The sequence below is a fragment of the Melanerpes formicivorus genome, unplaced genomic scaffold (assembly GCF_026170545.1).
Source record: "Melanerpes formicivorus ecotype bairdi unplaced genomic scaffold, bMelFor1.0.p_v2 SCAF_4, whole genome shotgun sequence".
Lineage (NCBI taxonomy): Eukaryota > Metazoa > Chordata > Aves > Piciformes > Picidae > Melanerpes > Melanerpes formicivorus.
Genome location: NW_027142356.1, coordinates 15,278,957 through 15,297,363, shown reverse-complemented (window position 1 = coordinate 15,297,363; position 18,407 = coordinate 15,278,957). Strand labels below are relative to the sequence as shown.

The following is an 18,407-nucleotide window of genomic DNA, read 5'->3' as shown; positions in this document are numbered from 1 at the left end:
CAGTCTGGTGAAGTTCCCACTGACTGGAAGATTGAGGAGATTGGACGTGGCACTTGGTGCTATGGTCAAGTCATGAGGTCTGTGTTGATAGGTTGGACTCAATGATCCTCGAGGTCTCTTCCAACCTTAGTTATACTGTGATACTGTGAAAAGAGGAAACATCATTCCCATTTTCAAAAGGAGAGATAAGAAAGACCTGGGGAACTGCAGGACAGTCAGTTTCACCTCAGTGCCTAATGGAGAAGATCCTCCTGAAGACTCTTCTATGGCACATGGAAAACAAGGGGGCAATTGGTGGCAACCAACATGGCTTCACCAAGGGCAAATTCTGCTTGACAAATTTGGTGGCTTTTTATGATAGGGATACAGCATCAGTGGATAAGGGAACATCAATGGGCATCATCTTCCTTGACTTGTGCAAAGAGTTCAATGCTGTCCCACATGACATCCTGGTCAATGAATTGGAAGGATATGAATTTGATGGATGGACCACTTGGTGGATAAGGAATTGGCTAGATGGCTGCTCTCAAAGCGTGGTGATCAATGGTTCAGTGCCCAAATACAAATCTATGATGAGTGGAGTCCCTCAGGAGTTGATACTGGGACCAGTGCTGTTTAACATCTTTGTCGGTAACTTGCACAGTGGGATTGAGTGCACCTTCAGCAAGTTTGGTGATGACACCAAGCTGTGTGATGTGGTTGACACGTTGGAGGGAAGGGATGCCATCCAGAGGGACACTGATAGTTTGGAGTGGTGGGCCCATGGCAACCTCATAAAGTTCAACATAGCAAAATGAAAGGTCCTGCACCTGGGTCAAGGCAATCCAAAGTACAAATACAGGGTGGGCTGAGAATGGATAGAAAGCAGCCCTGAAGAGGACTTGGGGGTGCTGGTTGATGAGACACTTCGATATAAGCTAGAAAGGTGCACTTGCAGCCCAAAAAACCAACCATATCCTGGTCTGCATTAAAAGATTTGTGCCCAGGAGGTCACACACAGAATCACACAGAATCAACAAGGTTGGAAAAGACCTCAAAGATCATCAAATCCAACCTGTTACCCAAGACCTCATGACTACTAAACCATGGCACCAAGTGCCACGTCCAATCCCCTCTTGAACACCTCCAGGGACGGTGACTCCACCACCTCCATGGGCAGCCCATTCCAATGCCTAGCAACTCTCTCTGTGAAGAACTTTCTCTTCACCTTAAGCCTAAACTTCCCCTGGTGCAGCTTGAGACTGTGTCCTCTTGTTCTGGTGCTGGGTGCCTGGGAGAAGAGACCAAACCCTTCCTGGCTACAATCACCCTTCAGGTAGTCGTAGACAGCAATAAGGTCTCCCCTGAACCTCCTCTTCTCCAGGCTAAACAATCCCAGCTCCCTCAGCCTCTCCTCGTAGGGCTTGTGCACAAGGCCTATCACCAGCCTCATTGCCCTTCTCTGGACACGTTCAAGAGTCTCAACGTCCTTCTTAAATTGAGGGGCCCAGAACTGGACACAGTACTCAAGGTGTGGCCTAACCAGTGCTGAGTACAGGGGCACAATGACTTCCCTCTTCTGATGCAGGCCAGGATGCCGTTGGCCTTCTTGACTGCCTGGGCAGACTGCTGGCTCATGTTCATCCAGCTGTCAACCAGTAGCCCCAGGTCCTTTTCTGCCTGGCCACTCTCCAGCCACTCTGACCCCAGCCTGTAGCACTGCATGGGGTTGTTGTGGCCAATGTGTAGAACCATGCACTTGGACTTGTTGAGTGGCATCATATTGGACTGTGCCTATCTGTCTAGCCTGTCAAGGTCCCTCTGCAAAGCCCTTCTACCCTCTAACAGATCAATACCTGCTCCCAGCTTGGTGTTGTCTGCAATTTATGGATGATGGATGCAATCCCCTCATCCAGATCATCAAAAAAGATATTGAATAGGATTGGGCCCAGCACTGATCCCTGGGGGACACCACTAGTGACTGGCCTCCAGCTGGATGTGGCACCATTCACCACCACTCTCTGGGCTCAGCCCTCCAGCCAGTTCCTAACCCAGCACAGACTGCTGCTGTCCAACTCATGAACTGACAGCTTGGCCAGGAGTTTGCTGTGGGGGACAGTGTCAAAGGCCTTGCTGAAGTCCAGGTAGACTACATCCACAGCCTTCCCCACATCCACCAGGCAGTCACCTGATCATAGAAGGAGATCAGGCTGGTCAGGCAGGACCTGCCCTTCCTAAATCCACACTTGGCTGGACCTGTTCCCTTGGCCATCCTGCAGGTGTGCTGTGATTGCCCCCAAGATGATCTGTTCCATAATTTTTCCTGGCACTGAGGTCAGGCTGACAGGCCTGTAGTTTGCAGGTTCCTCCATCCAGCCCTTCTTGTGGATGGGCACCACATTGGCCAGTTTCCAGTCATCTGGGACCTCTCCAGTGAGCCAGGACTGGTGGTAAATGATGGAGACCGGCTTGGCCAGCTCATCTGCCAGCTCTCTCAGAATCCTAGGATGGATCCCATCTGGTCCCATGGACTTGTGAGTATCCAAGTAGCTCATCAAGTCCCTGAGTACTTCCTCGTGGATTTCAGGGGGATTATACTGGTCCCTGACCCCATCTATCAGTTCAGAAGCCAGTTATCCTGAAGTCCTCCTGCCTTACTGTTGAAAATGGAGGCAAAGAAGGTATTTAGTACCTCAGTCTTTTCTTCATCTTTAGTTACAATGTTCCTCTCCAGGTCAAATAAAGAGTGGAGGCTCTTGCCCCTCTATTTAGCGTTAATACATTTATAAAAATGCTTTTTATTGTCTTTCACAGAAGTGGCCAGCTTAAGTTCTAACTGGGTTTTTGCCTCTAATTTTTATCCTACATGATCCAACAACATCCTTAAACATATCATGAGTTGCCTCCCCCACCTTGCCAAAGGCAATACATCCTCTTTTTTCCCCTTAATTCCTTCAAGAGATGCTTGCCCATCCAGGACAGTCACCTTCCCCAGCGGCTCCTCTTTCAGCACATGGGAATTGCCAGTTCCTGTGCCTTCAAGAGCTCCTGTTTGAAGTAGGTCCAACCATCCTGGACACCTTTGTTCTTAAGGGCTGCTACTCAGGGTACTCTCCAAATTAGTTTTTTATACAAATTGAAGTTTGCCCTCTGGAAGTCCAAAGTAAGGGTTCTGCTATTGCTCCTTCTTATTTCCCTGCATATTGAAAACTCCACTATCTCATGGTTGCTGCACCCTAGACAACCTTCCACATCTCTCACCAGCCCTACTCTATTTAAGAATAGCAGGTCAAGCAGAGCCTGACCCCTGGTAGGCTCACTTAAGAGCTGCATCAAGAAGGTGTCCTCCATACACTCTAAGAACCTTCTGGAGTGCTGGGAGTTGAGTTCCCAGCAGATGTCTGGCAGGTTAAAGTCACCCACAAGGAGAAGATCTGATGATCCTGAGACAGCCTCCAGTTGCTTATAGAATATTTCATCTGCCTCTTCATCCTGGTTGGGTGGTCTATAACAGACTCCAACCAGGATGTCAGTTTTGTTAGCCCTCCTTCCGATTTTAACCCACAGGCACTCAATCCTTTCATCCTCAACCTTATGTTCTGTGGTATCAGGAAATTCCCTAGTATACAGGGCCACCACTCCTCCTCTTCTCCCTTTCCTGTCTCTCCTAAAGAGCTTGTAACCATCCAGTGCAGTACTCCAACTGTGTGAATCATCCCACCATGTTTCTGCAATGGCAATTACATCATAGTTTTCCTGGTGAACCAAAACTTCACATTCCTCTTGTTTGTTACCCATACTGCATGCATTGGTGTACATGCACTTCAGCTGGGCTGCTGATTTCTCATCTAACTCTAGTTTATGTCCTTCCCCTCTCCAGAGAGACTGGTTTCCTCACCTACCCCCTTCAACCCTAGTTTAAAGCCCTTCCAATGAGCTCTGCCAACTCCAGTGCTAGAACCCTCTTGCCCTTTCTAGATAGATTCACCCCATCTAGGTCCAGCAGGTCAGGTGCGGTAAAAGTTGCCCCTTGATCAAAGAACCCAAAATTCCACTGCTGGCACCATCCCCTGAGCCATTTGTTGATGGCATGTGTTCTCCTGTTCCTTTCAGTGTAAATGTAAAGGGCTTCGTGGAGATATTTATGAATATGTATGTTTGATGTGTACATAAGCTCGTGTTGTTATGCAGCGCCTCTAGCAAATCTGCTGTGCGCCCAGCGCTGTTTTGCCTTTATTTCATAACAAGCTGTTTGTATTTAAAATTTAGCAGTGATCTCCTTTCTCACAGAAGGAAGCTTGGGAGCTGTCGAAAACCTCCCCTCTGCCAATTGCGGTTAATGGGTCGAAACCCGCACGGGAGAACAGACTTGGAGTCGGGTTTTGTCCCCTCAGTGTTCCCGGGGGCACGCTGATGCTGCCGTTAACGGGACCCTCCGGGGTTCGCTCCTCTAGCGCCCGCTCCGGCGGCCTCGTTACCAAGGGACGCGATGCCCGCTTCCGCCTGCAGGCCCCTCCCTCCAATGGGCGCGCGGTGGAGGCGGGCCGCCGGGTTGCCCGGGAGACGGGGTTGGTTAGTGGCAGCGGTGGCGGTCGCGCTGTCGTCGCTGCGAGCTGACAGGTGAGAACTGGCGGCTGTCGCCACTGGCAAGCAGCCCTGCACTCCGCAGCCGGGCCGAGCCAAGCCGGGTAGGGCAAGAGGTGTGCGTTACGCCGTGTATTGCATCGCCGTGTGTCGAGGGGCGGCTCGGTTTGGGGGGTTGGTTGAACCTGGTGGGTGCCCGATTGGCCTGCGGCGGCGATCCTGTGGGGTTCGGCCAGGCCGCGCCGCCCCGCCACGCTGCGGCCTGGGTACGGGGCGACTCGGGGGCTTTCGGGGCTTTGGGCAGTTATCTGAAGTATCCAGGAGCGGGCTGACGGCATTGTTGGGGTTTTGCACTGCTTTTGAGACTTTTCTACTGCATTCGTGTCTGTATCTGCGTGCTTGTGTGGAAATGTAAACTTGAAATCGAGTAAATACGTTGGCAGAAATATTTGGGAGAAGCCAACTGTGGAAAACGATTGCCTCCTTAGGGAGAGGGAAAGCTCTGGGCTTGTTTGTACTTCAGGTGCTTTTCCCAGCTGAGACAAGTGCGTGAGGGGTGGACGACGTATAGCTTAGAGAATGTAAAACAAACAAAAAAGTATTTATGTACAAAAGCAAACTATAGGGTAAGCAAAGTGTATGAAAATGAATTTAAGACATCAAATCTCAAAATGATGGAATGAGTATTTTTTAAAAATTCTGTTAAATAAACTCCTCTGAGCTCTTAAGAGATGCCTGAAAATGGTCATGCAACAATTTGAGAATGTTCTGAAAATGACCAGCATTAAATCTAAGTCTGAGATCTTTCAGTTATTTGGAATATTGTAGTAAAGATCATAATCCTGAATTTTAAAATCAATAAAGACCATAGTGCTTTTAAAAATTAGCTTAACCACTGAGTGATATCGAACAGAAATAGTCGGAAATTTCCTTTCAAGCACCAAAACTATTTGTTTCAAGAATATCTTTCTGATGGCCAAGTATTTGGTCTTTCAAAACCATCATGGGCTAGAAGTCCATTGTGTCTTTCTAACTAATTCTAGAGTTTAAATCCCTTCTTATGTTAGGAGTGCAGAACTTCCTGGTTTTGTATCTCCTTATAAAATTTTATCATGACATTATGCAGTGCCCTGCTATTTGTAAGCATTTGAGGGGAGGAATTCTGTTAATAAACTCATAGAGTAAACAATTATATGCTTTTCAAAGTTTAGCAGTGTTTTTCTTCTGAAGAGAATGGCGAGCCGTATTTCCCATTGTTTTAAGACAAGTTCAAGTTGCTAACCGTTGTGCTTCCTAATTTTTTTTAGTCTCAAAATAGGAGAAAATCACTTAGTTTATGTCACTTCTTTCCAGATTAAAGGCACAGCGGTATAGTTTACTGATACATTTTATGTTTTTTGTTAGCGAGTGTCTTGCAGAAGTTAGTCAAGCTTTGTTTTATCATTACTTATGTTTTGCCTGTCAGAACTGCTCAGAAGCTTCAGGTAACATTGTAGTAATCTTTGGCTAATTGTAATTCATATGGAGGCATGGTGATCTAAAGAACTTGCAAAGGTAATGTGGAGTATGAATGGAGAAATACAGATAATATCAAAATGTTAAAACACCATGGGAGCATTGTTTTACTTACTGATTTTTAATAGCTTATTAATTATTCTCCCTGACAAGGTATCTACTTCCATGTCTCTGTTTCAACAGAAGTGTCATTCTGTGCATTCTATTGCACTAAATCTCAGACTCCTTGAATAGCTCTGACTGTTTAAAGGATCCATAACACAATGCTAAACATCTGACTTGGCCATATGCTGTGAGGAAAATTTCCACATAGCAAAAACAATATACAAAAATCCTTGCTGAGTTTGACTAAGACAATTTAGCTCAGTGGGCCAGTATTTCATTTCTAACAGTTCTAATCTACTGAAGATGAAAACTTAGGGAAAGCTGTATTTCTTCTTTCTGCAGTTTGTGATTCAGAGCTCATGTGGAAAATAAGTTACTTCAGAAAATCCTGGTGAAGCTATTGTGTTATAACTCATAGATTTTGTTATATATGCAGAAGATACACAGCACAAGAGGATAAAGTAAATATCAATTTAACATTTGAATTAGAGCAACTGGAGATGAGAACTGAGAATTTACTGCAGGGTATAGCCAGTTCAGTAATATAGTGTTATTCAGCCTAGCAATGATGTATGTTAGCCACTGAGCTGTACTCTGGGTGCTAGACAAGGACAGAAGTTTTGTACAGTATTTTTCCCCCATTTAAGTTTTATAGTAACCATTCATTCTTGGATTGGTTGATGGGTTGGACGCGATGATCTTGAAGGTCTCTTCCAACCTGGTCTATCCTATCCTATCCTATCCTATCCTATCCTATCCTATCCTATCCTATCCTATCCTATCCTATCCTATCCTATCCTATCCTATCCTATCCTATCCTATCCTATTTATTCCTATATACCCCCTATTCCAACACAGATTGGAGATTCTGGGTTTGCTGGGATGGATGGAGATTTACTAGATTAGCAATATTGGCTTGTACAGTTTTGCTGACCTGTTTTTATGTTGTTGACAATATCACAGTCTAATTCTCAAGGCAGTTTCAAGTGTGAAAGCTCATCTCTTTCAGTTCTCTCTCTCATTTGGCAGTGTTTTCATTTATGTTGACCTTGACTGCGCCATTATCTCTGCTAAGACTTCTCTGATTTTTTCATTTGGGCTGCTTTGTTCAATTTTAGGTGTAAAGCTGTGGGTAATCAGACAAGTTGATAATTTGTAATTTCAAAAATACTCCACAGTGATGAATCTTTCTATTCAGTGTCCAGAGTCTAATTTAGTGTTTAATGATAGAGGATGCTCTTGGAAGCAGTGGAAAATTATTAATGTAATTTTTTTTTTTTCTTGGGCTGTATATTATAGGTCTTATACTGGTGAAGTTAATAATGCCTTTTCCCTAGTTAATGAAGTGGATATTTTTAATGCGTCTACTGATGAGAAGTCTGGTTCAGGTACACAAACCTTCATCTACTTTCCAGCCTGTGTGGCTAATATAAATTCAGATTCTTAGCCTGTATGATATCTCTGGTAATTACTTTCTCCTTACTTTGTTTTTTAAAACACTGTATTTGAAATCTTTAAATCCATCTCTCTTGAATATGCTAAACAAACATAATGCTGGTGTTAAGCTTCTTCCTGTTTTGAAAATAGCTTTCCTAACACATTGTACACCTCTTCTCATGGATTTATCCTGTTGATGGCTTATACTTTTCCCATGGTTTATCACATCCAATGTTGGATTTTGTGAGGGTTTTCTCCCTTCTTTTGAACTACCCTTTGTACTATAGTTGCATAGTTTGTACTCAGTTTCATGGTCAACTGAAACCCACCATCTCTACTTGCAGGTTTTTTTTTGAGTGATAGAGTTTATCTCATCCCTTCTATTCATATGTTTTAAGATGTCCTGTTTTGTTTCTATTTTGGACATTGTTGTTGGCATTTACTTGCACTGTTAGACAACCTGCTTGTGCTCTTACTTAGTAGCCTCTTCATTAATGAGGCATAAATCATCTAGTTTATTGATAACCTAAACCCTAATGTCTAGTTTTGACCTTCAGTATTTTCTTTTTCAACATTATTAAAGAGTCATTTGGGGGTTTTATGCCAGAGTTGATTAGCCTTATCTCTAAGTAGATCAAGCTGTAAAATCACTCTTTCAATTCTCTTAACTCCTTTTTCTACTTACTGCCTTTTGTTTGAAAACTGTAGTGGGAGACTGGTAATGATGGAATGAAAGAAAGTATGTCAGATCTTGGAGATCAATTTAATTTATAAATTCAGATGTCAGGAAAGAAAATTAAGATGACTTCAAGTGTGAGGTTACTGTTGAGAAGAGATCTGTAATCATTTTTTACTAATGTACAGTGTGGGGTTTTTTATACTTAACCTGCTGTCTATGAACATGCATGTGACTGTATCCCATTCAGTTTTTCAGAAAATGCAGTACAATCTTATTGCAGTTAAAGAGGCTTCTGGTTTTTGAGGTGCTTCTGGAGGGGTTTTCTTGGGGTTCTTCTTGCATTTGGCCCTCTAAGTGTCTGAATAGATCTATTAAATTGAATGCTTTGTAAAAATCCTTAGAACAGAAAATATTTTAGAAAGCTGTCTTGTAGACAAACTTTTCAAGAGCTGATCTATTTTTCTAATAAAATCAACTCTAGCTTTCCTTTGTCCAGCTTTAGTTAGTTTTCCAAATTTTGAAAATTAGTGTTAGCAGATGTGTGAGAGGGTACAGTTTGTATACGATGATATACAGCTGGATGTCATCCACACTTCAGCTAGTCAACCTCTCTTATTACAAATAGACATGGATGATGAATGGAAAAAGGACATCACCAAGATGTGAGGGATTTTAGTTATTACCTTGAGCTTTACAGCTTTACAGCTTTCAGAAAAAGAGGACACAGTCTCAAGCTGCGCCAGGGGAGGTTCAGACTGGATGTTAGGAAGAAATTCTTCACAGAGGGAGTGATTACCCATTGGAATGTGCTGTCCAGGGAGGTGGTGGAGTCACCATCATTCGAGATGTTTAGGAGGAGACTTGATAGGGTGCTTGATTGCATGGTTTAGTTGATTAGGTGGCATTGGATGATGGGTTGGACGCGATGATCTTGAAGGTCTCTTCCAACCTGGTTTATTCTATTCTATTCTGTTCTGTTCTAGAGAGAATTATTACTTACTTTTCCTTCTTTTCTTTTTTTTAAAATTTCCCCCCCTACATTCAATTTAATTTTTTTAAGGTTTATTTGTGCTTCAGATGCAGATTTGATTTTTCTGCATTGAGTGCATTGAGATAAATGTAGTGAGGAAATGTTTTTGTTCTTATATCTGCCTTTGAAATGTGCTTAAGTGTAAATTAAATACCAAGTTCTATTAAACATCTACATCATCAAAATATAGTTTAAAAAGTTATTATTATTAAACTGTTTATTTTCAAATGTGTTTGTTATCATTCCAGACTGGAATTTGCACTGTTACAATCTAAATTTACTATAATCTGTCTCTAAATAGCATGTTAGAATGCAATGACTGAGCTAGTCATAGATAAAAACTGTGAGCACACTTTTTTCGTTTTTTCTGAGGCACTTCAGCTTTGAATATTTTTTAATTTTATAGCAGTTGTGAAACTGAGACAAGCATTTCAGTACAGAAATAGCTTTATGAATAAGACTATGATTTTTCTCTATGCACACATATATCCTGTGTGCCCCTTTTTATCTCTTTTGACCAAGGAATTTGAAAGTGAAACACATTTATCTTCTCTTTCTTGAATGTTACGTGTATTCTTCACAGAATATGAATAGAGGCATCTGCGAGGCTATAGAATTCTGGTACTCTACATATGCATATGCATATATACATAGATGCATTTTATGATTTTTTTTTTTTTTTTTTTTTAAATAGAAGGACTATAAAAAATTTCATTGAATTTTTTTTTTCCAGATCCAATTATGAAACATCCTTAGGAAGATTGGTGATCAAGTCCTATCCACTGCTATTGTTGGCAGCTAGAGCCTAATCTCCTTCATAAACTGATAAAGCTCAATCTTAAAAGTAGCCATGTTTTTGTCCTTGTACTCTTGTGTGAAGGTTGTTTTAAAATCTCATCCCAGTGCAGATCTGGTGATGATGATGGTGTCCTGGTAAATCCATGCAGCTTGCTGGAAAAGGATAAATCAGCGGAAAACCAAAAAGGACAACCATTTAGAGTCCTGCTTATGTTTGTGCCTTTAGTAGCTTTTGGGGGAGTAGGGGAAATTTTAATTCTTAACTGACCACATATGACAGGATCATAGAGACACAGGTGTGCTCTGTCATTGTCATACAATTGCTTATTGCACAGCCTTACTTTAAACATTATATTTTAGACTTTATTTAAGGATATTTAGGATCATAACTTGCTTCATATTCTCAATGTAAATGTTCTTAAAGCACTAATTAATAAATAAGATGAAATACAGATGTCTGAGTTGCAGATTTTTTAAGAAACTGAGTGGGTTTTAGGTGTCCATAGTCGCTGTTGAGAATTTTATAGTTGCTGCAATCATGCAGTCAGGGAGACTTTGTACGATATCTCCAAAATACCACATTGATGAAGTGTGCTTCTGCAGTACTGAACTGTGTGAGGACTAGAACTTTTATTCCCTTTTTTACCTCTTGTTTTTGTTTGTATAATGCACTATGAAATCTGATGTGAAACTTGACTGGCTGGAGAAGGAATAATTACAGTCAGACACGTGAAACTCTCACAAGGGAGAGAAAAGGAACAGATGCATTCCCATGAATTAGTGAAAATTAGGCTTTTTAAATTTCCCAGCCCTGTGCTGGTGGCTGTAGCTGAGCCCTTCAGGCTCTGCTGGTTGTGAACAATGGAGATGCAGATCTTTTCTTTCTCTTTTTTCCCCCTCTTATTTAAAAATGTTAAACATAAGATGCTCAGCACTTGTGATAATTATGGCCCCTCCCACTGCGCCAGTTAAAACCACCCCCTACATAACCAAAACATATCACTTCCCATGATTCTGAAGATATTTTACATTTCTATACAAGTTTTTGTGCACACTTACTGCTTTTTGAGCCACATTTCTTGCAGACAGTACATTTGAAGAAAAAGGAAATAATTTTTTAGGAGACAAATAAGAATGACTTAAATAGCATCTCATTTTCAGAGCTCGGAGGCACTGTAAAATCAAGCTTGAAGCACTAACCTGCTTCAATTTAAAATACTGGAATATATACTGTAGTAATTGTTTTAGTGATAATTTCTGTTTTCCAGTTCAGAATCCAATAGATACAGTAATTGCTGCTAAAATTATTTCAGATTATATATTAATGAATGTAAAGATTATTGTAGGATTGTATCACAGAGTTGAGATCTGATCTTCAGGTAGCTTGTGTTGAGAAAATTTTAGTACAGGGCTCATTATATTTACGTGTCTTCAGGTTCTGTAATATTTTATTACAACTGTGCCTTCTGTTATGGCTTGGATGACTTATATTTCCCACTGGTTTGATGAAGATGATTGGTATGAAGGACAACAAAGAGTAAGAATGGCTTAATATTTTCTCTTTTATTTCCTTTATATTTTTCTTCCTGATGATTATTCTATTACCAGTATTAAAAATACTATTCCCACAGTGGCACTTACAAGGGATTTTTAGTAGTTTTAATAAGCTTTTGAATCACAGATAAGCACATCTAAACTTTTTTTTTTTTTAATTAATGTTGCTGAATAAAAGATACTACAAGTTTGGTGGCCACCTGCTTGCACATTCTCTAATATGTAATGAGATAGAAATCAAACATTTAATTTTATTGTATTAGGAGGAATTAATACACTGTGCATGGAGTAAATTAAAAGAATTATAAGCAGTAATTGAGTAATACAAAACTATTTGGGAGTAATTAAATTCACCTGAAGTAATTTCCAAGTTGTACCTTCAGTATCTATGTATTTTTATTATTATTTTTTCAGGAGAGGGAGTCATTACTGTAGCAATGTTTATTAACTGCATGCCTTGGGGATGCATGATCTGCTGCTGCTTTCACAGATTTATGATAGGAAGTGGATCTCTGTCACTTCTGTTTCACTGTATCAGGTTCCTTTATGTAATCATGTATTTCTGTTATTTTTGTCATTTTGACGGTATATTCTATGGTAAAGAGTTGGAATGCGGGAGATGCTACTGAAACATAAAAGACAGCATCTGCCTTAATTACATTACTGCATATTACTTGATAATTCCATAAATATTAAAAACTAGCTGATTTTAATAATTTTCTACTGTTCTCATTTTACATGTTTACATTTTTCATTATATTAATGTTTCAGATGTGGGGTTATTTTTTAATAGCTGCTCATCAGAGATTCAAGGGCTAGATATGTCAAGAAGTAAATGTAGCTGAAATCAGAAGTGTCTTGGCAATTTGCCAGCAGAAAAGCAACTGGTGATTTTGGTAGCTCTGAGTTAGAAGATGAGAACAAAATTCTAATGGAAACTCTTATGTGCTTTTTACTGAGCTGGATACTGTTGTATATATTTCTTTGTATTACATACAGTACCCAAAAATTAGCTTTCTGGTACTGTATCACTAGGCAGTTCTCTAGGGATGATGAAAAATATAATTGTCTCAGATTGATTAGGTATGTAGTCCAACAATGGTGATGATGCTAGAAATACCAGTGATTTTCCATGCCCTGTTTCAAACTCTAGTATTGTTCTTTAGACTATCTTGTTAAAGTTGTACAATAAACGGTAATCTAGTTAACCTGTACAAGTGGCATAGTCAAGACAGTCAAAAAATATTCCTTTGTAAGACTTACCCAAGTTATGATTTTTTTTTTTGTTTGTCTTAGGTTTTCTAAGCAGGATATCTATCTTGGATTAATATACTTCCTTTTAATTTCAAATAACTGTTTCAAATCCACACTTTTTCCAAACCAGCAAAAGGTTTACAACTTCTTGCGAAGACAGAGATACTGTGGTTAAATCACAGAATCACCAAGGTTGGAAGAGACCTGAAAGGTCAAGTCCAACCTGTCACCACAGACCTCCTGACTAAACCATGGCGCCAAATCCCACATCCAGTCCCCTCTTGTACACCTCCAGGGATGGTGACTCGAGCCTAAACTTCACCTGAATTATAGTAGGAATTCTCAGTTTATTGTAGAGGTTTAAAAGGCTGTGAACACTAGTAGTACACTTGTTCATTCAAAATAATTTTTTAAATAGTAGTGTTATTTTCCTAGTCAGTGTCTGGATAATTGAATGCACTAATTTTGAACACTTGCTAGGTTATCATAAGTTGGGGAATGTCATCTGCAAATACTGGTTACAAGAGTCTTCTGATGATTTTGAAGAACCTTGCTGAAATACAAAACCTAGTCTTTGGCACTCTTCCCTGCCTTTGGTCAATCTTCTGATACTCCAGGAGCCACAGTTGGTCTCTGTGCCATTAATTTTAGACAGAAGGAGGAAAAAAGTTTTCACAACTTCACCAAAGAACATACAGACTCTCTTGGTACTGCTCAGTGGTAAACTAGTAAACATCCTGACACATTTAACAAGCAGTAGACTTCTGTTTAAAGGCAGTGCTTCAACTGATATTGAGATATCCGGTTCTTAAGAAATTAGAACTGAAATACCACACTCACTGCCATCTATTCTTTGTTTCTAAACAATTTTTTTCTTATGCATCTCTTAAAATCCATAACAACTGATCTTTGACAATACAAATACTGCCATAGTTTTCATAGTGTAAGATTTCTTCTCATCTCTTGATGTGTTTACTTTTGATATTCCCCAGATTCATAAAGTAATAGATATAAATACATTTAATGTAACAGGTGGCATAGAATAAAATTTAGAAAATGCTCATTCTACAAACATTAATATTTTTGGAACTTTGCTCTGTTTAATCTTAGTAAATTTAGTTTGTCTATTGGCTTTTCAGCTGCATACGTACCAGAGTATGGATATAACATGCTTAGTGTATTCCAGCCCCATTGGAAGAAGGCTAGTACTAATTCTGCTTATGTTCGTACATGACAGTCTGCTGTTGAAGCAGGCACAGTTGGTTTTCTTGATGTTGTGCAGACATGCAGAGATTTCTTGGTAGTTTTGAAGACCTTCAATTTTTTTAGCAAGATAAATTCATTGCCTGTTATCTGTTGCTTCACGCCAGTTCCATTGGACAGGGTAATAAATTTGAAACTCTTTGGTTCGGTGGTCACATTTTCATCTGCAATGGATTTTTCCACAAAGGTGGGGAAAATATACCCAATGTCTTTAGGGGGGTGTTACTTCTATATAATTAAAGAAGATTTTTAATGAGTACATAGTGACAAAAATACTGGTACCTGGGGACAATAGTCTGAATGAAATAGTTTCATGTGTGAAACATACAGGAGTGACATCAGGCTTTACCCACAAGAAGCCATAGAAGTCTATCTGGAAGGTAGTGACAGAATGAACAGAACCAGAGGACACTAATACTTTACTGCATATAGCTGTTCAGAAACTAGGGGTTTGCACACAGAGAAGCATATTGATCTACACAAGGCTACTTTATTAATTTCTGTGTGCATGCCACACTGCATATGTGCTCATTTGGAAAGGTCAGACACCATCTGGACCACAATCACTAACAAGATAAGCCCATGTTACTGGTTGTGCTTGATGGTTATACATTTATGAATACTTAAAACATGCAAGCACACTGTTTGATAATTTGAGGGGGCTAAGTGATGGATTTAAAGAGCTACTATTATTCTATAAACACTATTGTAGTACAGTCAGGAAATACAAGAGCTATGAAATACACTGAGTAACTGAAGCAGAGGTTAAAATTAAAATGGTGCCTGTTAAGGAGCTGCAGTTGCCAGGTTACTGACACTGCCGTTTTGTGTGTGTATGCGACACAACGCTCAGTCTTTTCTCCTTCATCCTTTAGTAACTGCATTATTCTCTGAACATCAAGGTTTAGTTCTTTCATCTCTTGAGTAAAGTGATTTCATTCTACAACCTGAACAAGATTTTGCATTTTTGGGAGAAGCAAGGTACTGGAATGAATACGGAAATTCCTAAGTGGTTTACAAATAATGATGCCTATGCTAAGGTAGGGATTATTAGGCATTTATCTTTAAGTTACTGATATATAGCTATGTCTATGTATCTAGTCTGTTCAGTTGTTGTTTTTAAATATCACTAACTTAATGGTATACAACATTTTAGTTTAATCCTTTCCCCCCCCCTATATTTAGAAACAAGAAAGGGCTTAGAGTGTTGTTGCTCATGCCAATAGAAAATAAAGGGTTTTCTTATCCTCCCTTATCTGTCCATCTCCTTGGAAACTGTGGGCTTCCTTTGGTAGCTTTCCTAGTGTGGTATACATTTTTACATGCACAGGTTTTTTTTTAGTGTAGATGTAAGAGTCCAATATGTTTACTTATACCTCGCTTACTTTGAAATAAAATGCTTTTTTAACAAAGTAACAAAAATCTCCATTGTATAAAATTGTAAGGTGTGAAATCATACAGCTATTTATTCAGTTATACTGCGTTTCTAGTTTTCTGCCATTTTACTCAGGCTATTCTGATAAATGCTGCTTTCTCCCTTGTTAGTATATTCAATAGAACATGATGTCTGAAAAGATCTGCAGAAAACTGCTTAAATGCATGGTACTTAAAAGAGAATAACAGTATGCCACACAGTTGTAACTTCCTCTAGGTGTTATTTTATGAATTTACAAGAACAGGAACTATTAGCAAGTTTAAAGTAGCACATATTAGTAAATAAAGTGCATTCTTTTCTGTAATGCAATTCAGAATATTTTATATTTATTGTTCTTTTTTTTTTAGGTACACTTAAATAGGAAAAAAATCTATATGAAGAATCATCTTAATAATGCTTCTTAAGCATGTATTACTAACTCAGAGAAATAATGATGTATTTAAAGGCAGTAGTTTTCTTCTAAATGTTGCTCCTCTGTAGGATACATTTCTATTTTAGTATCATACTGAAAAATAGTACATTATTTAACCAAAAAAAATATTGTTTTAAATTAAACTGGGGAATAGGATTTTTATTTGTAAATTTCTCCCAAACCCAGATTAAAGTTACCTTTTGTCTTTAATGTAAATGTAGAACAAAGAGCAGAAAAATGTGTTCTTCTGTTTCATATACAGTACTTAGTATGACATAGCCAGTAATGCTTACAGAGAGATACATTTAGAACTAGACTGAAATAAGTTTATAGCCATTTGATAGCAATGATTTTTGGTCATAGTTAATCTAGTCTGAGTTCTAATCAGTGACGTATGCATTTGGAAACTATTAAAAATATCTTAAACTATGCAGGTTTCCTAATGACATGAAAAAGAAATAAGTTAAAGCCTCATCATTGTACGTCAGCTTCATGGAAAACATGGAAATAATAGTCCTAATAGTGGAATTATCTTCAAGACCAAAGCACTAACCTGTTTTGTGTAATCATAGTAATTGCAAAACCAATGTAGAGAACCTTTTTCTGTTCTAGATTTCAGCACTTACGCTTGGAATCCTTCTTAGACACTTAGAACCAAGTTTTTTTCTACAGACTAGATTTCACATAGCCAAGAATAACTTCTTTCCCTCATAACAAGGCAAAAGGAACTATCTATTGAATATATTAACAGGAATTTTTACATGCAGATTACTGCAGAATCCTACGAGACAATTCTGTTGTTCTGAAAGAACCATTTGGAATTCTGTTTTGGCATCTGTAAGTCATCATAACTTGTAATCAAGCCACAAAGATAAATCTTCATTCTAGACAATTGTCACACTGTGGTGTTGCTGATGATGAGTCTTTAAATAATAAGGTAAACTTTGTGTGGGATTCATGTCCTTTGTAACATGAGATGGATTGCAGATGAGCTGCAATCTATAGAGGTATCCTTCCTGCAGAAGTCAGAAGTTGAGTATTGCTGGCAGAGACAGAAAGGAAGTCTAATAGCCAAAGCACTAGTCTGGAGCAGAGCTCTATCTTGTAACTCATTTTTCCTGTGTATTTCTCCTTTACCAAAATTTTCACTGGCTAAACATTTTATTTTCTTCACCCATTTAGCACTCTGTCATAGTCTTTAAGCACAACAGTTTGAAGACCTTTCAAGACATATTGCATAACTTACTTATGCACAACCATATTAGCATATGATTTATTTTGTCCAGCTGTCTTTATGGAGGATGAAAGGGAAAAGAGAGCACTGTAATATAGAAAGTGTTGAACCAGCCTGCAGAAGAAAATGAAAGTGATGAACAGCTTCAGCTAGTATAAATTAAGAACTATCTTGAGTTTTCATGTGCTGTGCCTTTTTTTTTCCCAAATTGATTCCTGTGAATGATATTAAAATCCCTTTCCTGTGTAGCACTGAGGCCTCTGAACATCTGCTTGACTTTATTTTGGATACATTCATTTGTACCTCATCAACACAAGATGCTGCTGTTAAATCATAAAGGCTGGCTATACTTTTAAGGCACATATGTATACACTATTTATGGGAACAAAAATGTATTATTCAGTTCTTCAGCATTCCACTGCCTTGTTGTAGTCTAATAAATTTCTGTTTTAAAGGCAAAAATGTCACAAGTTAAACAAGTGGGACTTTTAGCTGCTGGATGCCAGCCATGGAACAAGGATGTATGTGCTGCTAGTGGGGACAGATTTGCCTACTGTGCTACCCTTGCTATTTATATTTATCAGGTAAGATTATTTTTGCATTTTTACATTGTCTGTTTCATTTTTAACCTTGTCAATAAGTGTTTCTACAATGCTTTTGGAAATATGATTGCTGCTGAGAAGATGTCTATGTAAAGCTCAGTCTTCCATTCAAGATACCCCTTACAAATTATTTTTCCTCCTTACAGCTAGTGCAGAAGATTGATGTAAAATTTGTATTTGAAGTTATATATGTCAAATATTATTCTTAAAAGATAGGCTCTGAATCTAACAAACATGTGAGATGAATGAAGTGCAGCAACAGAAGAGAGGGATCTAAGAAAGAAATGAATTCCACAGTTTCCTTTGAAGCTGAGAATGGTCTTGTGAAGTAGTTTCATTCACTGTGCAAAGTTGTGGGTTCAGTGACCCACCTTTCTTTGATTTGGAACAAGTTACTGCTTTTTACATTTCTGGACTGCTTGGCTCCATGGTCTTCTAAAGTTAGCAGTTACTATTCATCAACACCTAACAAAAAAGTAGAAATTATGTGGAATTTTCAGACTGGAATATATGTCAGGAAACAAAG

General features: G+C 39.0%; 1 protein-coding gene across 7 annotated transcripts in view; it reads left to right on the top strand.

Moving 5' to 3' along the window:
* The first annotated feature begins 4,547 nt into the window (after positions 1-4,547).
* Positions 4,548-18,407, top strand: part of WDR17 (WD repeat domain 17) — a 45,892-nt gene continuing 32,032 nt past the window's right edge. For 2 of the 7 annotated variants that reach the window (XM_068137045.1, XM_068137050.1), the window contains exons 1-2: positions 11,599-11,664; positions 17,735-17,863. In XM_068137045.1, coding sequence (XP_067993146.1) covers positions 11,599-11,664; positions 17,735-17,863 — 195 coding nt within the window. The other 5 variants (XM_068137046.1, XM_068137047.1, XM_068137049.1 and 2 more) reach the window with 5 other exon arrangements.